Source organism: Aotus nancymaae, unplaced genomic scaffold, assembly GCF_030222135.1.
Source record: "Aotus nancymaae isolate 86718 unplaced genomic scaffold, 86718_ANA_hifiasm-v0.15.2.pri h1tg000046l, whole genome shotgun sequence".
In the NCBI taxonomy this organism is placed as follows: domain Eukaryota; kingdom Metazoa; phylum Chordata; class Mammalia; order Primates; family Aotidae; genus Aotus; species Aotus nancymaae.
In genome coordinates, this window is record NW_026988460.1 from 19,643,149 (window position 1) to 19,666,974 (window position 23,826).

General features: G+C 47.0%; 2 protein-coding genes across 4 annotated transcripts in view; one reads left to right on the forward strand and one right to left on the reverse strand.

Moving 5' to 3' along the window:
• The window catches only part of OXTR (oxytocin receptor), a 217,679-nt gene that overhangs the window by 92,572 nt on the left and 101,281 nt on the right, over positions 1–23,826 (reverse strand). Inside the window, exons 7-8 of one of the 2 annotated variants that reach the window (XR_010337227.1) lie at positions 20,325–20,665; positions 15,077–15,175 (exon numbers count right to left, since the gene is read on the reverse strand). Coding sequence is in view for 1 of the 2 variants with exons in the window: in XM_064361954.1 (XP_064218024.1) it covers positions 20,418–20,665 (248 nt within the window). In the remaining variant the exon portion in view is untranslated. Of the gene's footprint in view, positions 1–15,076; positions 15,176–16,025; positions 20,666–23,826 lie in introns of those variants that run through there. The other variant, XM_064361954.1, reaches the window with a different exon arrangement.
• CAV3 (caveolin 3) lies at positions 418–19,780 on the forward strand. 2 transcript variants are annotated; one of them, XM_012471115.3, is made up of 3 exons: positions 418–634; positions 13,001–13,348; positions 16,718–19,780. In XM_012471115.3, exons 1-2 carry the CDS (start codon positions 530–532, stop codon positions 13,340–13,342), a joined length of 447 nt encoding a protein of 148 aa, XP_012326538.1. In that variant the 5' UTR covers positions 418–529; the 3' UTR covers positions 13,343–13,348; positions 16,718–19,780. The 2 variants fall into 2 exon arrangements, with proteins under 2 accessions (XP_012326538.1, XP_012326537.1); XM_012471114.2 differs by lacking the exon at positions 16,718–19,780 and having other exon boundaries at positions 13,001–14,239.

Sequence of the window (23,826 nt, forward strand, 5' to 3'; positions counted from 1 at the left end):
GAGAGCCCTGATAGTTATTATCTTGTCCCCATTTTACAGAGGGGGACAGAGTGGCCCAGAGAGATGAAGTGTGCCAAAGGTCACACAGCCAGCCAGAGGCAGAGCTGGGACCAACCCTGCTTCCCTCCATGGGCAGTGTTCTGCAAAGGAGCCCAAATGCTGACAGCAACGGGGCAAATTCCAGGGGCCCCAGAAGGACAGCCACAGCCACACGACACACAGGAAATGCCAGGCCCTCTGCACCCTCTCCTGAGGCCCAGCGCCCCGAGGTAGCCCCCTTTAAGGAGTGCTCAACCTTCCAGAAGAGCTCCAGTCTTAATTTTAGCTTGGAGCCCTGCCACTGGAGGCTTTAGCGAGAGGCAGGCTGAAGTTATGTGGGACAGCTGTCAGCCGGCATGCTGGGTGGGGCCTATTTAGCTGGCAGGGACATAAGTCTGGGGACACTGAATTGGTCTCTCTGCCCCAAGTATTTTCAGCCCCAGCCGGCCACACGGCCTGGATCTCCTCTTGTGGGTGCCCCAGCTCCACGATGATGGCAGAAGACCTCGAGGCCCAGATCGTCAAGGATATCCACTGCAAGGAGATTGACCTGGTGAACCGAGACCCCAAGAACATTAACGAGGACATAGTCAAGGTAGGCTCCGCGGGCCTGCCTCAGCGGCCTGAGGGTGTCAGGTTTGCGAGACCTGGGTGCTTGGCAGGGGAGGGTTTCTGCTGCAGACATGGCTTCCCTGAAAAGAGGCTTGTTGCTCTGTCATCTCTGTATCACCCCCAACCACCCCCTAAAAAAGGCTTGTAAATCACTGAAGGACCTTTAGCAAAATCAAGAGCAAAAACTTAGCCTCAGCTCTATGATCCAAGTGCTAATCAGGGCAGGAGAAGCAAGTCACAAAACAAAAATCCCTCCTTACTACTGTGACGCTCCTGCCACTCACTCCTGGCCCTCGTCCTGGGAGGAATAGGAACGGGCAGCCAAGTTGGGTTCCTTTCCATGCCAGGGGGCATTTCTGCGGTCTCTGCAGTGGGTGCAGGGTTAATCCCCAGAGGGCAGCTTCCAGCAGGGCTGACGGCCCCTCGAGGCGCACTCACTCCCCCAGAGCACTGGCCAGTGTCTGTCCCCAAGACTGGGGGCTATGCCCAGCCCTCCCCCAGCTCCCCCTTCAACCCAGGTCTAGTGACCAGGACAGGGCAGAGGGCGCCCGGGTCCCTGAAATGGAATGCTCCAGGGTGTTCAGCCTTCAGGGAATCTCCCAAAGTCTGAAGTTGGGCCTCCTTCCTCACGTCCTGGTGACACTAGCAGCCCTGCTGCTTCCAGGCCCACACCTTCAATCCAACTTCCACCCATATCCAGAGGGATCTTTCTTTTTTCTTTTTGAGATATGGTCTCTCTCTGTCCCCCAGGCTTGAGCCTCAACTTCCCAGGCCCAAGCAATTCTCCCTCCTCAGCCTCCTGAGTAGCTGGGACTACAGGCAAATGCCACCATGCCCAGCTAATTTTTGTATTTTCAGTAGAGAGATGGGGTTTCACTATGTTGCCCAAGCTGGTCTCAAACTCCTGGGCTCAAGTGATCCTCCTGCCTCCCAAAGTGCTGGGATTATAGGCATGAGTCTCTGTACCTCACCCACAGGGATCTTTCTAAAGCAGAATTCCTCTGAGAAGGGTCCCTGGCCACCAGCAGCAGGGTCCCTGGAGGTGCTGTTAAGAGGGCGAGTGTCTGGGGCCTCCCAGGTCCTATGGAAAGGGTTGGAATCTCAGGCCAGTGCTGTCCAATAGGGATACTGTTACCACAAGGAATTTTAAATTTTCTAGCAGCCACATTCTAAAACACAAAAGCAAACAGGTGAAATTAATGTTCATGATATTTTTCACTTAACCCCATATATCTAAAATAGTATTATTTCAACATATAAGCAATATAAAACAATCACCACTGAACTATTGTGCAGTCTTCAAGTTTAAAATCCAGTGTGTTTCCTATACCCACTGTATATCTCAGTTCAGACTCCACATTTTCATCCAAAATGCCTGTTCTGCATTTAGATTTCATAAAATTTACAGGTGAAAATCGATTCACATACCTGTCCCATTTCAAATATTCTGTAAAAGTTTTTCAATAGTGAAATCAGAGTTTACATTTGAATTAAAGTTAAGCAAAATCTAGAATTCCACTGGATCAGACGATGCAGCTGAGGACTTGATCTAAAGCACAGGCCTGTATTGCAGTCTTTCAGTGGGGCCCTCCCATGCTGGAGAAGCCTGGCCTCTCCACATGGCTGTGCAAACCCAAGACTATCTGGCCCCAACCTCCGGCTTCTGCCTGGTTTGCTCCCACCTGCCAACTCACCCACCAGAGTCCACTCCTGTCCCATTGTCAGGAGTGCATGTCTCCTCTCCTCCAGGTGGTGAATGCCTCTCTCAGCCTTCAAGGCCCAACTCAAATGCAACCTCCTCCAAGAAGCATTCCCTGACTCCTCCAGGCAATTAGTTGCTCTCACTTCTGTCCCCCTGCTTCACTCAAGGCATTCCTCCACAAAATCTCATATGCTGGATATTATATTTCTATACATCATTAGTGACGGAGATAGGGTATATATTATAGCACAGTGTGAAAGCTGCAATGGGAAAAATTAGGAAGCAAATTTCACAAACTTTAAAGCCCTCTATACATATAAATAAAATTGTACAGGTAAAGTATTATTAGTTATGGTTTTCGTCAGTGTGATCTAGCAGGAATAGTCCTGGACTCTACTTTAATAGACTTGATTTCAAATCCAGGCCATTTTACCTAAAAATGGTAACACTGGAAAAGCAAACTAGGTTTTCTGAGCCTCAATTTCCCCCTATAAAGTGGGAATAATACCATTTACCTCCATCAGGTAAACGAATCTCAACACAGTTCTGTGCAATAGAAATATAACGTGAGGATTGAATGAGATGAAGGGTTTTGAAGTGTCTAACACAGTCCCTGGCACCTGGCAATGACAAAGAAGGGTCTCAGAGCTTGCAGACTAGAGGGCAAGAGCGCTAAGCCAGGAGCGTGCATCATGCCCAGGTAACCATCTGGTGAGCCCTGGTGGGTTGCAGGGGGAAGAGGACCCCATGGGAGAACATGGTTTCTAAAGGACACCCACTATGGATGGGCCTCAGGCCTGGATTATGACGCAGAGGGAGCAGCGGGGGCGGCAGCACAGGTGTAGCAGCTTTACACAGCCTTCCTAGGGCTGAGAGCTGTCCTTGCCTGGAGGCCCTGAGTCCTAAAAAAAAAATAGCAAAGGCTAAACGAGGGTGCCACAGATAATTTTGTCCAGAGGAGGTGGTTATTTGGTATGTTTTGGACATTCTCTGGTTTAGGGAGTTACTTGACTTTCTTTCTTTTATTTTTAGTGAGTGAGAAATGAAAAAAGTTTACTGCAGAACAAGGATCCTAAAGCAGACTCAGATATATACCACATATAGGTTAAGGTAGATTTCAGGTCTACGTTACAGTCTGTTAAATAATAAAGAAAAGAAAGAAGGAGAGAGGGGACTGCAACTAGGAGGGATGAAGACAGCCTGTTCAGCCTCTCGATCGCCTGGGTTTTGCTATAGATGGAGGAAAAGAGAGATGGGAAGGAAGAGGGAATTGCGGGGAGAGAGAGAGAGATGGAGAAATAGGACAGAGGCTGAGAGGGGGGCGCAGAAGGCACTGGCAGTGCCCCAGGTGGCAGTTGTCATGGTGGCCTCACAGGTGGTAGCAGGTTTCTCATTGGCTAGGTTGAGTGACATGGAAAGAACGCTAGAATGGGACCTGACTACAGAGATTCAAGTTCTGGTCCCAGACTGACACTAACTTGCTGTGTGACTCTGGGGAAATCTTTTGCCCTCTCTGGGCCCAAGTCCCTGGAGCCACCAGCTGCTGATGTTTCACATAAAAAAAAGCCAAGGATGAAGAGTAGGAGATAGACATGCTACATCCATGGATTTGACCCCCAATAGAGGGGAGGCACCCCCTTTTGACCCTGCCCTTAAAACCAGGTCATCAAGAACAGAGGACAAGACCTGTACACCCCAACAGACTTCTACTGTGGTCTCCACGGCTCGAGGCTGGGTCCAGGGCAGTGGAGATCATGGAGATTGGAGCTGAGGAATTGGGGGGCACACCCCCATTCCCATTGCCACTTGCCCTCCTCACCAACATTGATTCCACAAATCGCGACTGAATGCCTGCTCAGCACAGGCACTGTGCTGTCCCAGAGGACATGGTGATGAGCAGGACAGACTCACTGTATGCAAACCCTCCAGGCTGTGGGGATGAAAATGTCGGCCAAAGGTCCCCAGGGCTCTCAGCTCACCAGTGGGTATACCCGAGGATGCCTTAACCTTCAGACCCAGGTTGGAAAGGTTCTAGCCCCACTACAGGCATACTTCAGGACCCCAGAGTCACCCCACAGTGCCCCCAAGTTATTTCTGAGAAGGGTCAGTGCCACCTCACCGACAGTGCTCTCTCTCTCCTATCTCTCTTCTCTCTCCTTTTTTTCTCTCTCTCTTTCTCCTCTCTCTCTCTCCCTCCTCTCTCTCTCCCTCTTTCCTGACTCACACATAGGCCCCCAGGCCTTAAAGCAATGATGCTTGAGCCCGAGAGTCATGCAGGTCCTCCAGCTTCTGCAGTCAACTCCTCCCTCTTGAGCTTCTCCCAAGCTGCCCTTCAAGCAGGGGAAGGAGACAGACAGGATCCCAGCCCCTCCATGATGCTACTCCCCACCCCCCACTCCACCCACATCTGCCACAGAACACCTGACTTCTTCAGAAAAACGAACACCCATTTGCCGCTCGGCTCAGGCTACCCAACACCCAGAGGAACCAGATGCCCACCAGCACTATAAACTCCTTTTCCAGGTTTGTGTTCATCAGGGACAGCCTGTTGCACAAAGATGAAACTGACCTGGTACCTCTCCTGGAGAGGAATCCAGTCCTGGGGAGAAGATAAGATGAGAACAATGAGAACATACAGGAGAAGGTGTTGAACACTATAAATGAGTGCCAGATTGTTATGGGAGGTTAGGGAGGAAGAATTACTTTCATCTGGAAAAATCAGAAGCCAACTTTATGGAGAGGTGGCATCCATGGTGCATTATAAAAATGAGAAAAATTAAAAATGTGTAATGGAGGAACAAAGCTTTCCAAGAAGAAGCAGAATAAGCAAAGGCTTTCCCAACACTGAGAAGAATGTTGAACAGAGTTGGCAAATGTGAGAGACTGTCATTACCACTGCCCCTTCCAGTGTTTATGACAGACATGACTAATGGATCACAGCACTGCTCCAGGAAGCCATGCACCATCAGCTAGTCATAGTGAGTACAACAGATAACATTTCTCCACTGCTCTGTCAGCAGGAGAATAATGAACTATTGAAGAGGATTAGGACAGAGCATCTGAAAGGGAATTTGTAGGTGAGAAGGCAGGAAGGGCAGGTTGAAGCTAAATCATGGAGGGTCATCCAACCCACCTGTCATTCCATATTGGCAATTCCTTCCTTTTGGAAATGTCTTGCCCTCTGTCAATGACCTCTACATCAGACAAATTCACACTGAGGTATCAGAACTTAGTGTTATGAGGACTCCTGGGTATCAACGGATGTAGAGTTTTTCAAAACACAGTCCACTTTCCTGGGGTCCAGTGGTGGGGGCACTTATTAAAATTCAGATTCTTTGGCCTTTCCTCCAGACATTCTTATTCAGCTGAGCTGGTGAATGTTTGCACTTTCATGTTTGAGCGTAAGTTTCATGCTGAGGCTGGGCACGGTGGCTCATACCTGTAATCCCAGCACTTTAGGAGGCCAAGCAAGGCAGGTGGATCACCTGAGGTCAGGAGTTCAAAACCAGCCTGGGCAACATGATGAAACCCCATCTATACTAAAACTATAAAAATTTAGCCAGGCATGGTGGTAGTCCCCTGTAATCCCAGCTACTCAGGCGGCTGAGGCAGGAGAATCGCTTGAACCCAGGAGGCAGAGGTTGCAGTGAGCTGAGATTGTGCCACTGCATTCCAGCCTGGGCAACAAGAGCAAAACTCCTCAAAAAAAAAAAAAAGTTTCATACTCAAACTTGTCAGCATGTCAGCAGACAAGTCCTCTTCATCTTATAGAAGATATCCAGAGCCCAGAGCTATCACTTCTTTTCCCTAAAGACAGACTGTATCAGTTATCAATTGCGGAGTAACAAATCATTTGAAAACTTAATGGCTTAAGGAAACAACCATTTTTTGATTTCTCACAGTTCTGTGGGTTGGCAGAACTCAGCTGGGCAGTCCTGCTGGTCTCACTAGGGGACTTTCATGCAGCTACAGTCAGATGGTGGCTGAGGCTGCAATCACCTGGGGATTCTACCAAGCTAGAACATCCAAGATGGTTCACTCATAGGCCTGGGGTCCTGGCAGAGATGGCTGGAAGGCACAGCTCAGCTGTGGCGCTGGGGTGGCTGGGCCTCTATCTCCTTGCAGTTTCAGGCCTCCTTGTTTACGTGGCCTCACATCTGTCTCTCAGGTGGCATCCAGCAGGGCATTTCTAATTCTACCAGCCTCTAGAGCACAACAGAAAAGTGGCCTTCTAACATGGGAGCTCAGTGCTCCTAAAAGTAGAAGCTGCTGGGCTTTCTGAAGGCTTAGTTCTGGAACTCACACAGCATCCTTTCTGCCACATTCTTGTGGTTAAAGTGAGTCACAGGGCAAGCCAAGACTCAAGATGGGATGAGACTACCTGAGGACAAACAGGGAGAAGCATGACTAATTGAGGGTCATCTTTGGAGACCAGCACCACCCACTGAAAGCTGGTGCACAGTCAAGCCTAGAGCTCTACCCAGGGTATTTCTATTGCTCCCCATTCCAATATGCACCAAACTTCTTGAAGGCAGAGCCTAAGAGGGCAAGGGAATAGATGGGAAGAGACGAGCAGTGAGGCAAAGATCAGGGTTCAATGGATAGACAAGGAGCGTCCTGTGGTAGGTTCCCCTCTCCCTCTCTCTCTCCCTGCAGCCCTCTGTTATCTCAGTCTCTTCCCAGCTCCTTTACATAAATCTAAGTGCTGTTATGCCCCAGCCCAGGTGACCTAAGTCCCTTAGGGTAGTCCTGGAGCTGAAGAGAGAGGCCGGAGGGCTCTAGGATGGGGGTAGGTATATGGTTCTACCTAGGATGCTGTCAACTTCAAGAGCATCCTCTTAAAGGATGAATCAGAGACGTTCTAGACTATAAGCTCCAGATGATTCCTGGCTACCTCTTCCTCCCATCAGAGCCAGCCTGTGCTGTGTTCTGTGCCTCAACACCTGCTGGGGTATCTGGCCCCTGCAATGACCCTGCTGTCAGGCTGACCTGAGCATCACTCTGCCAGTCTCTTACATGCCACGTGAAATAACACATGTAAGATACATGGCCCGAAACTGACACGCATAAGAGCCAAATACATTGTGGGTGTTACCATGGTTATCCCAGATTGTACAGAATTCTATTATTTTGTTATTACCAATTATAACAAAAGATGAGGAGTTTTGTCATTTTTACAGTTTTTGCAGCTATCACCTCATTTTCCTTCCTATTTTATAGGCTAGTGCCTCTAAAACTGAGTGAAGGACCAGTTTTAACATTATTATTCCAATCCATTGTACAGCCACACTTTTGTAAAATACAATAAAAATTAATAACTGGAAAAATGAAATGCAAATAGGCATGCAGTTATAACCTCCAATTTTTATTGTTAGATTCAATAGACACAAAATTACTGCATCAAATTTCTATGAATATTTCTAAGTACTCTGAACTTCTATAATTACCTTGTTGGAGACAGGGGGCACTGACTGTAAACTGCCCTTTAAGTAGCAAGGTAATAGTGGAGGAAGCCAGGACCCAGCAAAAGCTAAGCCACTCACTTGGGTTTGCTGACTCTGAAGCTAACTCCATGTCATCAGCGATCTTGGCCCAATCGTCTCCGTGTAGAGTTGAAAAAAAGCAAACAAACAAACAAAAAACCCCTAGCATCTCAGAGAGGGAAAGTACCATACCCCAAATCACACAGTAACTCAGTGGCCAGTGGAGATTAGGACCATATACCTACCCCTCTGCTAAGAGCTATTTCCCCACCCACAGAGATCCTATTTGAATTGTCCAGGGCCCTGGATGCCTAGGGACTGAGTCATGCAGGACTCTGGGGGAGGCATTTTTGACAGGGGTGGCTGCTGGCCTCCCCCGCATCCTCAAGCAATGCCCACCCTGCTATCCTGCACCTTCCCCGCCCTCTCAGAGACTGTGGGGGCTTCGATGACTGGATCCAATTAATCAACCGGGTCCCTTGCTGTTCCAAAAATAAATATGCCAGAGAAGGAGACACCAACAGAATGTGTACCATCATTCCCCCTTCCTCACCCTCCAGCCCTCCGCTCTCTCCAACTGCACAGTGTCCTGAGCCTCAGCCCGCAGGTGCAGGCTCCCAGCCCACCACCCTCCAAGAAAAACTCATCTCCTCTCTGCTTCTGGAAAGGAATTAAGAAATGAAGTCACCGTGTGCTTGTGCTATACTGGCACGGCTGCCTAGAGCTGCCTAAGCCGGGCCTTATAAATATCTCCCCAAACTAGCATGCTGTGGCCAAAGCTCTCTCAATGCTCAAATCTGAGCTAGGGGAACAGCTGTCTCCTCCCAGCCCAGCCCTCTGAGGGCATGTTTTCTGAGATTCACAGAAAATAAAGCACTTGCCCCATGCACAGCACCCAAAGGCAATCCCTGGAAACAATTCAAATGTTAGCACCAATGGCTTCTGCCAAAAAAAAAAAATAAGAAAGATAATTAAAAGACACATACAGAGGCCATTGGGGGTAGGATTATTACTATAAGTACTATAATTATTACCATAAGGAAAGGAGGACTCCATCCATCTTATCAACACAGACTGAGACACATGCACACACATTTATAACTAGTAGGCTAGAGAACGATCTACGATGTCAACAGAATTTCTGAGATGTATTTTTGAAGGAGACTTCAGAGCATCTGAAAGAATAATTACCATCATTGAGCAATATTACCATCAAAATAGCACCACATGCCAGGTATTGTGCTAAGCACTGCTCAAGAGGTAGTATGCCTACACAAAGTGAGTAATCAATCAGTATTTATTTGGATGTGTGGGTGGGTGGATGAATGGATGGATGTGGATGGATGGATGGATGGATGGATGATATATGAGCAGGCAGATAGGTGGATAGATGGATAGATGAATGAGTGGATGGATATATGGTGGGTGTCAGTTTGTTCTGCATTGCTATAAAGGAATACCTGAGACTAGGTAATTTATAAAGAAAAGAGGCATATTTTGTTCCATGGTTTCTGCAGGCTCTATGAGAAGTATGGTGCAGGCATCTGCATCTGGTGAGGCCTAAGGAAGCTTCCAATCATAGCAGAAGGCAAAGGGGGAGCTGGCATATCCCATGGCAAGAGAGGGAGCAAGAGAGATGCCGGGCTCTTTTAAACAACAGCTCTCATGTGAACCAACAGAGCAAGAACTCACTCGTGACCACAGGGAGGGCACCAAGCCATGGTGAAGGATCCGCCCCCATGACCCAAACACCTCCTACCAGGACCCACCTTCAACACTGGGGATCACATTTCAACATGAGATTTGGAGGGAACAAACATGCAAACCATCTCAGTGGGGCGTGGATGTATGGATGAATACATGGGGAAAAAAATGATCTCTGTTCCTCACAACAAGGTTATAAGAAATAGCAACCGCATTTTACAGATAAGGAAATGAAGCTCAAGGAGGTGACCCCGCATCTGGTCAGCAACTCCACAGGAATGTGAGCCCACCTTTGGAGCCCCTGCTTCCTGTTGAAGAAAGCGCTTCATAGCAACCACCACCAGCTCCAACAGCTCAGTTATTAGCCAGGCACTCTGTGCAAGGCAGTGTTCTAAGTATTATTTACATGTCTTTTTTTTTGTTGTTTTTCTTTCTTTCTTTCTTTTTTTTTTGATATGGAGTTTCACTCTTGTTGCCCAGGCTGGAGTGCAATGGCGAGATCTTGGCTCATCGCAATCTCTGCCTTCCAGGTTTAGGCAATTCTGCCTCAGCCTCCCGAGTAGCTGGGATCCACAGGTGTGCACCACCATGCCCAGCTAATTTTGTATTTTTAATAGACACGGGATTTCTCCACGTTTGTCAGGCTGATCTTGAACTCCCAACCTCAGGTGATCTGCCCACCTTGGCCTCCCAAAATGCTGGGATTACAGGCATGAGCCACTGCACCCGGCCTAATATGTCTTAAATTAATTGATCCTCCAACAACCTTTAGGAGATAAAGCTAGGAAGATGAGGCATAGAAAAGCTAAGGAACTTTCTCAAGGTCATCCTACGATTAGGGAGCCACGTTGGACTCAAATGTCAGCAGTGTGACTTCAGAGCCAGGGCTCTCCTACATGCTGCTACCTCTGAGAGGCCAGGCACAAATGACAAGTGTGTCACCTGGAGGAATATGCTGGGGCACATGGACAAAGCAGGGAGGCTGCCGAGGGGCTGGAAGAATTGCTGGATCTTGGAGCTGGCTGGGTGGTTGGGGAGAAGGGGAATGGCCCTGCCCTGGGGCAGGTCTCTCTCTGCCTGACAAAGGCCAGACCTCAGAGAGGACAGTCATGCACAGCCAGGATCTACCCGCCAGGGTCTGGAACTGGCTGGGGTAGTGGGAAGAGCACTGAATTCAACTCGGGACACCTAGATTTGACCTGGGCCCTGTGAGAGCCTTCTCACCATACAGATGGACAGACAGGATAGGGTGACCTGTGAATAGGGAGGCACTGTCCTAAGAAATGGTCACAAGAAAGACAGAGGGGCTGCCAGGTGCCAAGCAGAGGAGGAAAGGGAAGAAGGTGCCTGCTGAGATGAAGGCCTCACCCCAAAGCCTCCCTGTCCTAGCAAAGTTCCTGGGGCCACAAAGTGTCCCTAGAAGCCAGGCTAAAGGGCAGTAGCCACATGCAGGGGCATTAGGCAGGTGGCAGAGTCCCAACACCTCAATCAGCAGGATCCAGGCCCTGGGGGTTAGACTAGAACCTTCATAAGCATGGGGAGTGAACATGACTTTTCCATCCCTGCTCTGATACTGCAGTCCCCCAAATTCCCAGCCAGCCACCACCTCCTAGAAGCCCTCCGAGAAGTGACATCCTTCCTAAGAAGATGAGGCCCATTTTCCAATTTCTTCCTCTCCTCCCATCCAAGGGAGTCACATAAGAGATGATTAAGTTGTCTCTGCTGAAACCTACAGCAGAGAAAGCTAGGGACTGAGATTATGCAAGGAAGGTCCTGGGAGGCCCTACAGACCCAGGTCAGCTTTTCCGTATCTTCTGCAGCCCAGAGTCTCACCCTGTAAACTGGGCTGCCTGCTAACTCACCACCCCAAGTGGGGCCTCATCCTCAGGGATCCCCAGCCTCAGAGCACAGGGGATCAGGGACCTGAGGTGGGGTACATGACCTCAGAAGCTAAAGTCACATGAGAAAAGGGGACCCAACACTGTCTGAGCAACATGGTTCTAGTCACTCCCCTCCCCAGAAAACATTGTACTGGCAAGAAATGCACCAAAGCAATCATATCTTTAATATTAGATAAATACAAACACAAGACTCTTTTCTTTTTTCTATTCTGTTAATTCTCTGTGATGTGGCCATGTTTTTTATAATGAAAGTAATTTTAATAACAGTGATGAAATAGAGGAGAGGATCCCCTCCCCATAACCAAAGTGGGAAAGGGACTGGCAGGGAAGATTGAAATTGAAGCCTTAGCCCTGCAGGCCCCCACACAGGCACCTCCTGTTGGTCTGATTCGTCTGTACTTCTATTCAACCCCTTTTTATTTGAATGGCCCAGGAGCACTGCTAGAAACAAAAGGTCTCAGAACAGTTTCAGGCATTAGCAAACAGCTCTGCAACCTCCCACTTGGCAGGCTATACTAGTAACAACCATGGGGAGATCAGTTATTAAGCCGCTAAGTTGATTCACTGCTGTTTAATCAACCATTGGATTTTACAGCCTCTCATCCTTTCATCCTCATGATACCACTGGAAGATGACCATTGACTCCATCTTACAGACAAGACAGCTCAGGCTTAGTGATGCTAAGTGACATCACCCATGTGTAGGCAGCTAGGAAGGTGCTTACATGACATGAGGAATCTCTGCTTGTTCACTGTCCAATCCACAGGTGCTCAGTAAATCGCTGCAGGATGCATATGACCATCCAACACCCTTCAGATCATAAAACAATAGAATCTGAGAGCTGTGGCTGTAGCACTGCCACTAAGTCATTGTCGGCTTTACACAAGTCACTCACCTTGAGGGAGCTGAACAAGCATGCTGTGTTGGTCAGCGATGCCTAGAACAACAGCAGCTTGGGCTCAAGAAGGAGCTTGTTAGAAATTCAGAGCTTGAGGCCCCACTCCAGATCTGGGGAGTCGGAATCCCTGGGGTGATGGTATGATCTGGATCTGTGTCCCCTGTAAACCTCATGTTGAAACGTAATCTCCAATGTTGGAGGTGGGGCTGGGTGGGAGGTGCTTGGATCTCAGAGCCAGATCCCTCATGGCTTAGTGCTGTCCTTGCAATAGTGAGTGAGTTCTCATAAGATCTGGTTGTAAAGTGACACTCCCACCCAGCTCTCTCTCTTGCTCCCATTCTCACCAAGGGAGAAGCCTGCTCCCTCTTCTCTTGCCATGATTGAAAGCTCCCTGAGGCCTCACCAGAAGCCAAGCAGATGCCAGCACCATGCTTCCTGCTCAGATCACAGACTCATGAGCCAATTAAACCTCCTTTCTTTATCAATTACCCAACCTCAAGTATGTCTTTATAGCAATGCAAGAACAGCCTAATACAGGTAGGATCCAGCTGCCAAGGTTAACCTGACCTCTATGGGATTCTGACACATGCACACACATACCCAAAAGCTTGAGAAGTGAGTGACTTCTGTGAGTTGAGGTTTCCCTTTGCTGCCCCTGCAGGTGGATTTCGAAGACGTGATCGCAGAGCCCGTGGGCACCTACAGCTTTGACGGCGTGTGGAAGGTGAGCTACACCACCTTCACCGTCTCCAAGTACTGGTGCTACCGCCTGCTGTCCACGCTGCTGGGCGTCCCGCTGGCCCTGCTCTGGGGCTTCCTGTTCGCCTGCATCTCCTTCTGCCACATCTGGGCGGTGGTGCCGTGCATTAAGAGCTACCTGATCGAGATCCAGTGCATCAGCCACATCTACTCACTCTGCATCCGCACCTTCTGCAACCCGCTCTTTGCGGCCCTGGGCCAGGTCTGCAGCAGCATCAAGGTGGTGCTGCGGAAGGAGGTCTAAAGCCAGGTGGGGTAATGGGGGTGGCAAGGCAGGGGGCATTGGGCCAGGCTGGTCCCCAGGGGACTTCTTCACAGGGGCTGCTGGTGAGCTCTTTCTCTCTAGGGACTGCTCCATACACCCCATGCTGGAGCACACAGTGTAGGGAAGCCAGAAAGAAAAGACAGCCCAGCCAGCCACAGAAGCACAGTGGCCCTTCGCTCTCCCCCAGCCCCACCATGATGCCCCCATGCCCAGGTGTGAGGGAAGATCATTTGCTAAGAGGCAGCTACTGCAAGTCTTTGCATTCACTTGTACTGTAACAACATAAAACAGCACGCGGTTCCCACCCAGGGCCAACCTGTCCACGTGCACCCAGGAAAGTGACCAGTGACCACTGGCATTAGGAGGGTGGCTCCAATAGAGGGTTTTGGCTGCATTTGGGGAATGCTGCATTTTGTTTGTGTCTGTAAGATTGGTTTGTGTCCTGACCACCTCCGAAAAATGTACTTCACTGCCCTGAAAAACAGACACTGGAAAAGCTGGTTGTCTCTTCACTTGGCCAAATCCAAGGAGCAGAAGGGAGTCTTTTTCTTCAGATTCTATTGCTTGCTGGGATTGCACATGTTCCTTGAGAGACCATGTTCAAGTGACTTCTGTTGCCCAAGCCCAATAATGGGCACAAATGGAAGAAAATGGCCCCTGGGCTGGCAGGGGCAGTGACCCTCCCAGGGTACCGCTGAGGGCAGGACCTGTGTTCAAGCCTCCCTGAACCTCCTCTTTGGCTAACCAAGCCCCTGAAATGCCCAGCACTGCCACTTGACATGAGAATACCTTCGGCCCCAAGAGATGTGACGAAGGCACAAGGTCTAATTTGTGTGTGTGTGAACTCACTATGGAAATAAAATGCAATAGAAAGAGCATGTACGTACCACTTCCTCCCTCCTCAAACACACACACACACACACACACACACAGTGCCTTTATCTTCTTTAGGGCTGTTTTTTCCAAGTGTGCTATCCAGAATTTAGCCCTTAAAAAAGATGGGTTAGCATCTGTGGTCCAGTTTTTTTGGAAATGCTGTATATTTCTCTCAGAGATTTTCAATAGACATTGACACATTAAAGGCTCTGACAAGTCCTGCAGTAGAGAAACCTATCTAGATCATTACACCCCCAGTCCTCTCTTACCGTTTTTCTTTTTTTCTTTTCATGCAACACCCATCTAGGTCTCACATAACTAAGGTTCCACAGCACTTAACAGGTTTTCGGAGACATTATTCATGCCTGGCCACGAGCCCAGTGGTCTTGGGAGGCAGTGTAGTGGAGTGGACCGCACACAGCTTGGGAACTAGGATGCAGGCAGCCTTGGTTCTAGTCCTGCTTCTGCTCCTAGTTGCCTTCTCTGCCTCAATTTTATCATCCACAAAATGATCTCTAATGTGCATTTTGGCTCCAAAATCTTACCCGATTTTGGTTTTCTCATAACATCTTATGTAAAATTCAAACAGAGGGAAAAGTTGAACAGCTATATACCCATGTAGGCTATACCATTAACATTTTCCTACCCCAGCTTTCTCACATCCCTACCCATCTATCCACCCTCTATCCATCCCACCAATCTCATCTTTAGGCATATTTAAATACATTGCAGATATCAGTACATTTTACCCCAAACACTTCATCATTCATCCCTTGTTTCTGCAGATGAGAAAGTTACAGTACAGAGAAGTCAGCAACCTCGCCAAAAGGCACCCACCTAGACAGCATTATCGCTGTGGCTCCAGCCTGCTGCCTGTGCTCTCCCTTGGGGCTCTTCCACATTGTCCGGGGTCTCGGCAGGCCCAGGCTCCCCCCGCTGAAAAGAATTAAGGCTGATGTTACTTATGTCCTCCTCAAAGGGCCTGCCCTTTCAAACGTCTCTTGAAATCACAAGGCCACCAGTTTCAGACTTGGAATCTTGGGTTACATAGAGAATTTGCCATCTTGGTATTTGCTATAACTAGATTTGACGATGACTCCAATTTTTCAAGCTCACTCTTTCTCTAAGGGCAGACTATGGTATGTGCTTAATGACCCACAAAGTTCACAGAACTGGAGACAGGACACACATCTGAGATGCATGGGTGTCTGAGGAGCCATTCTCCTTCCAGGAACCCCCTTGAGAAATAGCAGGCAGAAAATCGCATTGGGGGTGTGATGAGAATGGGCACAAGGCAGGAGGCCTTGTGGAGTTCCCATTCCCTCTCATAAGATACATAGGGACCACCAGGGACTCCTGCTTGAAATGCAGGTTCCAAGGCTCTAGTTCCAGAGACTGATTCAGTAGTGGGGCCCAGGAATCTGCATTTTAACACAAATTCATCTGTGATGCTGCAGATGGCTCCCAAAACCACTTTCAAGAAATATCTGTTAGGGTCCCTTCAAGGTAACAGTCTAGAATCCTATTATCCCCAGAGTTCAACTGTGTTTCAGAGAAGGTTCAGGGACATCATACATGATGTTTGTTCCTGAATCTTAGAGCATCCTCCCACAGAACTCTGACAAATAAGTGCACCTCTGATTCCAGAGAATGGACCAGGGCCCCCTTCCATCTCCTGCCCAGCCCATGCACCTGTGCCATAATCAGGCCAACAGCTCTGAAGTCCTACAGGGATCTATAATCTACAAGCCACCAGTTCCAGTCACCATTCTTGGGAGGAAGAATGGGGGCAAAGCAATGTATGGAAACAAATGTTTATTAAGTGCACTCTCAAGCTGCTAATGAAGCAGACACCTTATGATCAGCCATGCCATTCACCAACTGGCACAGTTACACAGGGGTGCCAGAGCAGGTCACCACAGTAGAACAAAATCAAGGTGTTCATGTTTTGCCTTAAGTGTCATTTCATTGCTATTGAATACAAAAAGGGTTAAACACTTTGAAACCAGGATTGTCTTAAAAGACAGCCTGCATTGTCCCCTTACATTTTCTGAAGTAGCAACACATAGACTCAACCCAAAAGGAGACCAAAGTATGTGCCAGATTCATTATTTCAGTGCCTAAAGAAACAAGGCTCAGAGTCTCCACATTCGCTTTTGATGATCAGAGCCATGAAACATTCCAGAAGACAATCTGCAGCTCCCACTTCCTGGCACCCCCGGCCATGCATATGGTGGTAAGCAAGTCTGAAACTGTAGGGAAAGGTGGTTGGCAGACCTCAGGCATGGGGTCTGGGGAGGAAGCCAGAAACAACTGAGCCCGAGGTAGCGTTCTGAACCCCTGCACTCATTCTTATAGGCTTTAGTTGGGGAAAGACTAAGAAATGGTGAAAATATTCTGAAGGAGATGGGTGGGGGGTGGGAGTGTACGTCCAGTGGGGCTGTCGAAATTGAGCATCACTTATTTGCCATAAAACAGATTCCTGTGCTATAATGAGACCCAACATACCAGCCAGAGCTTTCACATGAAGAGAGTGACAAAGCATCACACTCGTTTCAGATACCCAAGAATCTCACAACTCCAGGGTTCTCAGGAATGCTGTGCCCCTGGTCAGAAAATCTACTGTGAGTTGCTGTCCCTTTGATCCCTAGTGGCCTCTGTTGACTCCTAGGATGGCAACTTTTCCGGGAACGGCAGAGACCTGGGGCATCTCTGGCAGGTGGGCAACGAGGCATGGATGCTAACAGACCCCACTACTGCTGCATTTGCACCCAGAGCACATCAGTCGTCCAGTACATGGGCACCGGGGGCCCGGACCAGCATCCTGTTAGCTTCCCAAAGAGCAAAGACTGGCTGGTGTTGATGGTCTTCATGCATGTCCCAGCAACACTGAACAAAGCTTTGCAGTCCAAAGATGATACTATCTTCCATCTCCAAGTAATACTAAAGACCTTGTGCTAAATTGTTAGACTTTGAACATTGACATTTCAGTGCATGCCTCCCTTCTCCCAGAACATTTAGACAACGCTAGCTCATTCATGTGTGTGTGTCGGGGGGCCGTGGGGGAGCGGCTATGTGGCTACTGAAGCATGCAGGAAGAAGGAACTGTGTTAGAAAGAGAGAGACAGGATCTATGGCCTTTGAGATGTTACTGCTGTATCCCAAAAATGTGTTTGGAAACTTAAAAGGTACCCCACTGTGCACTGAACTGGTCAATCCCTGACAGTAAACCTCTGATCAATACTGTCCTGTATTTATGACTAAAAGTATTTCTTAGACGTGGTCATGTTCTAACCTCAAGGCTGAGAGGACATTTGAGAACATGTTCACTAGGTAAGAAAAATCTCTGACACCCCTAGTGAATTGCTATTTTAAATAAAACATAACCACTTGTAGCTACAAGGCATCATTTGTGCCTTTACTAAAGCAAAGTAGGGATATTATCATTGCTGTTACTTTTTGCCAAAGAGAGACATGATCTCTTGCAGTAAAACCAAATAAGAAAACTATGAGATCCCTCTCAAGCAGTGAGCCACATAGAGAAACAAAAGCTCTGAGAGGTAAGAGATTCCAAGGAATTCATCCATCAAGCTGGCCTTCTCTGAATTCATCTGTTGAACATTTTTTATTTTTTTTAAAGTTCATTGGTTTTTAGTACATTTTCAAAATCGTGCACCATCACCACTAATTTCAGAACATTTTCATCACCCAAAAAAGAAACTCCCATACCTTTTGTAGTCATGCCTTATCTCCCACAGCCTCCAGGCCCTGGCAAACACTAATCTATATTCTGTCTCTATAGATTTGTCCATTTTAGACATTGCATTTCAATGGAATCAGACAATATGTGGGCTTTTGCAACTGGCTTTTTTCATTTCACGTAATGTTTTCAAGGTTCATGCATGTTGTAGCATGTGTCAGCACTTCACTGCTTTTTAGAGTCAAATAACGTTTCATTGTATGGATATACCACATTTTATTTCCCATTCACCAGTTGATAGACATCTGGGTTGTTTCCACTTTTCAGCTATTACAAATAATGTTGCTATGAACATTGGCATACAAGTTTTTGTGTGTATGTACGTTTTCATTTCTCTTGAGTGCCTAGGAGTGGCATTCCTGGGTCATATGGTCATTCTACATTTAACTTTTTGAGGTACTGCCAAACTTTTTCAAAGCAGGTACACCATTTACATTCCCACCAACAATTTACATTTCTACCAGTTTTTCTACACCCTCACCAGCACTTGTTATTGTCCATCTTTTTATTGTAGCCATCCTAGTGATTGTAAAGTGGAATCTCATTGTGGTTTTGACTTGCATTTCCCAATGAATAATAATGTTGAGCATTTTTTCATGTGCTTCTTAGCCATTTGCATATCTTCTTTGGAGAAATGTCTGTTCATATCTTTAGGCCATTTTTTAAATTGACTTATTTTTCTCCTTATTATTGTGTTATGAGAGTTATTTATATATTCTGGATACAAGTCCTTTATATATATGATTTGCAAATATTTTCTCCCATTCTGCAGGTTGTCTCTTCACTTTCTTCATAGGGTCTTTTGAATTACAAAAGCTTCAAATCTTAATTAAGTCCAATTTACCTATTTTTTTCATTGGTTGCTTGTGTCTTTGGGGTCATATCTAAGAAACCACTGACTAATTCAAGGTTACAAAGATCTATGCCTATGTTTCTTTCTTAGATTTTATAGTTTTGGCTCTTATATTTAAGTCTTGGATGCATTTTGAGTTGATTTTTGCACATGGTGTAGTAAAGGTCCAACCTCATTCTTTTGCACATGCATATCATTGTCCCAGTGCCATTTGTTGAAAAGACTCTTCTTTCTCTATTGAATTGTCTTGGGAATCTTGTCAAAAATCAGTTGACCATATGTACAAGTGTTCATATCTGTACTCTTCATTCTACTCCATATGTCTATCCTTAAACCAGTAACACATTGCTCTGATTACTGTACCTTTATCGTAAATTATGAAATCAGGAAGTGTGAATCCACCAACTTTGTTCTTTTTCAAGGCGTATTTGGCTATTCTGGATCCCTTGTATTTCTTTATGAATTTTGGGACTAGCTTATCCATTTCTGCAAAGAAGCTAGCTATGATTTTCATAAGGATTGCAATGAATCTGTGTATCAATTAGGACAGTATTGCCGTCTTAACAATACTAAGTCTGATCCATGAACACAGGATGTCTTTCCATTTATTTAAGCCTTCTTTAATTTCTTTCAAATTTTGTAGTTTTCAGTCTTGCACTTGTTTTGTTAAATTGATTCCTATTTTATTCTTTCTGATTCTAATATAAATGGGATTATTTAACTTCATTTTCATATTGTTTGTTGCTAGTATAAGGATATGCAATTCATTTTTGTATATTGATCTTGTATTTGCAACCTTGTGGAACTTGCTTATTAGTTCTAATAGCTGTGTGTGTGTGTGTGTGTGTGTGTGTGTGTGCGAATTCCTTAGGATTTTCTATATACAGAACGGTGTCACCTGCAAATAGTTTTATTTCTTCTTTTCCAATCTGGATGCATTATTTCTTTTTCTTTCCCAACTGCTTCTTAAACATTAGCTTTTTAAATATTAACCCAAGTTCTAATTGATCTGCTATGCCAGATGGTCTTATAAGGTAATCCCCTGCTCCTCAGGATATCCTCTGACAAGCTGGTCCCCAAGGACCCCAACACCTGTCCACTCAAAGGCAAATGCACTTTGAAGTCAGGAGGATCTTAGCACCACCCTCATCTAAGTTCCCATCCCCACTCCTTACCCCAGGTCCAGAACACTGGACTTCCTGACCCAACTGGTCACCAATCTTCTATTTACCACTTTTCACAATAACCCAGAATAAAGAAGTAAAAAGATACTGGAGTGAAATTACAGGTCCAGGGGAAAAAATAACCCACCCACTCCCCAGGGTAGCAGTGGGGTCAGGGTGGTAGAAGTACATGCAAGAGGCCAGGGGGTTGTCTGATGGCTGAGTCCCCTATCATCTTCCACCATGGAGGCCACTCTCCACCCCACTGTAGCCACCCCAAGGAGTGGAGTGATACAAACTGATAGGTACCTTACACACATCCATATGCCACCACCCAGAGGCAGACCACCCATGCCAGCACAGCCCAAGCCTCAGGAGGCAGCCCTGGCCCTGGCTGGTAGGTCACGCCATGGATGGCTGGGAGCAGCTCCTCTGGCTGGAACTGCGGTGGCTCAGGACAAAGGAGGACGAGTTGCTTTTCTTGCTGGCACTTGTCTCTCCCGGGCGGTTGCCCTTCAGGTTGCTGGAGGAGCAGCACAGGAAGCGCTGCACGAGTTCGTGGAAGAGGTGGCCCGTGAACAGCATATAGATCCAGGGGTTGCAGCAGCTGTTGAGGCTGGCCAGGAGCATGACGATGATGAAGGCTGAGGCTGAGCGGGCAGGGGCAGGAGAAAAGAGAAAAGGGCATTAACACTGGAGCCACTTCAGACCTATTTGACTTAAACACCATTTCCTGAGCAACAGCCTTGTCCAAGTACCACATCCTGAATCACAGGATGAGGTACTAACGAGGCAAAGTTTGTCTTCTGTGCCCTCGATCACGTCGGGGTCATGACCTGAGACATGGGTCCCACTGCTGCAGAAGTCTGACCTGCAGACCCTGACTCAACAACGGATGAATGAATGCGCTTTCAAACCATTACAGTGTTTCAAGTGGGCTAGGGCTGGCCATTGGCTGCTTTCAGAGGGCAAAATGAAACCAATCGACCCAGATCCTCTGTCCATCCACACTTTTATTCCTAACAGAGGTTCCAAGTTAACACACTTGTGGATAATTAACATGGTTAAGAGAATGGTTTTACGACTGACAAAAGCTTTAGGTTTCAGGGGCCCAGAGTAAATGCTATTAACAGGTAATTCCTCTTTGATCTTCCAGGATCAAAACGTTTTGGCCTTCCAAAAGATTTGAGACTAATCTATAACTTTTCCTAATATATCTTTAATATTTTCTGTGATATTTTGCCAACCACCCCGAGTGAACCTCAACAGTCTTCCTTCTTCATCTCTTATCCTGGACATGGCTGTCCTCCAAACCCTCCCCACCAGGCTCAGCACAGCCCTGGAACTGCCCCTGCCTTTCTCTCACCAGAAGCTTTCCGGCCATCTACCTCCCTCAGCAAAAGTTGTATCCATCACAGCCACCTGTATCATGCATCACTCACCCAACCAGTATTGAGTGCCTACAACCTAGAGTGTCTACAAGCACAGCATCCAGAAGCTGCCACACCTAGTTTGCATTCTAGCCTCACCAGCACTTAGTTACGTGAAGTCCCCAAGAAGCTTCAGTTTCCTAATCTTTAAATGGGCATAAGGAGAGTGCCCAAACCTCTGGGGATTGCTGCAAGGATTAAAGAGTACCTGGTACACAGTGGGAGCCCAATAAATGGTGACTGCTGTCATGATCATGTGCCGGGCAAATCAAATAAAATGATAAACACCATGATGTGGGCATCTTGTGGGTTAGGTGGGCACAGGAAGGGGGTGCCACTCTAAGAAAGTAATGACCGGCCCCACAAATGGGGCATGTGAGCTGATTCCTGAAGATGCCTATGGTTTTTCCAGGCAGGAAAGGGAAGAATAGTGCTCCAGGAAGAAGGAATGGCACCAGCAAAGGTGCAGCGGCAAGAAAGGATGTGACATCTTCACGGCTGATCAACTGAAAGAGTCTCCGTGAAGCTATGCCTAAGAGCACAGCTTCAACATGACAATAAGACTCATGCAGGAAAAAAAAAAAAAGTGACATGAAAGTTATCTGAAGCACTCTGTAAAAGCTATTATACTGAGGACTCATGGAGTTGCAGGCAAAATTAATGATTAGAAATCAGCTTTGAAACATTGCCTGTCACAAACTGAAACTTCAAGGGGGAAGAAAAAAAAGTCCGAATTCTAGGTACTTTCAAGCACAGGGATAAAAATCTGGCTTCTTTCAATGGCCTTAAATCTGAACAACCAGACATCTCCCGCTGGCAAACAAGGCCAGGCAACATCGCCAGAAACCCACAAGGAAAACAACTAAGAATTCTGTTCAGCCACCTCCTTGTGTGTGAAGGCAACTGCAAGAAGGCTGGGAAAATCCACTAGTCTTCTTTCTGTCTGCTCTGCAAAATTTTTTGACAAATAAGAGTTCAAGAACTAAATCCAGGGAAGGACTCTTCACTGGGGATGCTAGAGAGGTGCACAAGCTAAATGTGGCTGCTGAAGAGAACAGAGACGTTTGTCAGCAAAGTCTTTAGGCACCAAGGGGAGAAGAGCAGTTGGTTGTTAGTAAATCTATGTGATTTACTTTCTGCGCCAATTAATTGGTGCAAGTCACCCTGTGTTCATACATAAAAGTAATGAAGTCTGATTCCTTTTAAAAACAGGTTAGCATCCTCGCAGATCAGGTTGGTTTCAATTAGTGAATCCTGTCCATTCTAAAGCCAAGATTAGGCAATCTGCCTAATGGTATGATTTGAGGGACAGAGAGCAACTTCCCTGTTCCCAAAACAAATGTGGTCCACCACTGAGAATAAACACTGCCCAATCTCCATTTTTGAAATCCAAGTGTACCTGGGAGGGGAAAGACACCTCCTATCAGATCACCATCCTTCCCAACGGAAGTATCTCCTGGTCTAGACCAGGGGCCAGTAAACTCCAGCCTATAAAACCCTGCCTACTGCCTGTTTTTGTAAATAAAGTTTTATTGGAATACAGCCCCACCCTTTCATTCACATATTGTCTATGGCTGCTTTTGCACTACAAGGGCAGAGTTTGAGTAGCTGTGACAGAGATCTTATACCCCACAAGCCCAAAATAGTTACTGTCAGGTCCTTTACAGAAAAATCCAGCCAATCCTTGATCTAGATGCCTGTAGGAGGCACAGATGTTTAAAAGCAGGTGGGAAAGGGCTGGGGAAGGCAAGGGGAGGTAGATCCACAGGGTAAGCTCAGATCAGCGTGTCCCATACAGAAATTAGCAGAATTATACGGTTGGTGCCTTTGCTTTTGAGTTGCCCAAACCTGGACACAAATGCGTGGCTCTGCTGTTTTGCAGCTGTGTATTCCTGAGCAAGTCACTTAACCTGTCTCAACCTCAGTTTCCCATCTGTGGAATGGGAATAATAAAAGAGCTCTCCACAGAATTGTTGAGGGGTTTACTCAGAGAGGATGCCAAGTACTGTTCATGATTCCTGGCACTCCATAAAAGTAAACAACTCGTAGAGTTTAGCTATTGTCACTATTACTACATTGGTGTGTAAGTGCTCAGTAAATACATGGTTTTTCTAATCAATAACAGAGTGAGCACCATAGGTGTGAAGCAAAGGGGTGATGCCGCTCCCTGGGCTAGTGTATGTCTTGGAATCTGAGGCAGCCCAGGGTGGGGATAAGCCCAGGACCCACTGGCTGAGCCTCGGGAAGCTTTAAGCCCATAGGGCAGTGTCTGTCAAGGATGACTCTTGGGCCAGACTACAATGCCAAGAAGGTCAGTTTATTTGTTGATTCTCATGCCAGCTCAAAAGGCCCCACCACCAGTGTAGCCTTCAGTGTAGGAT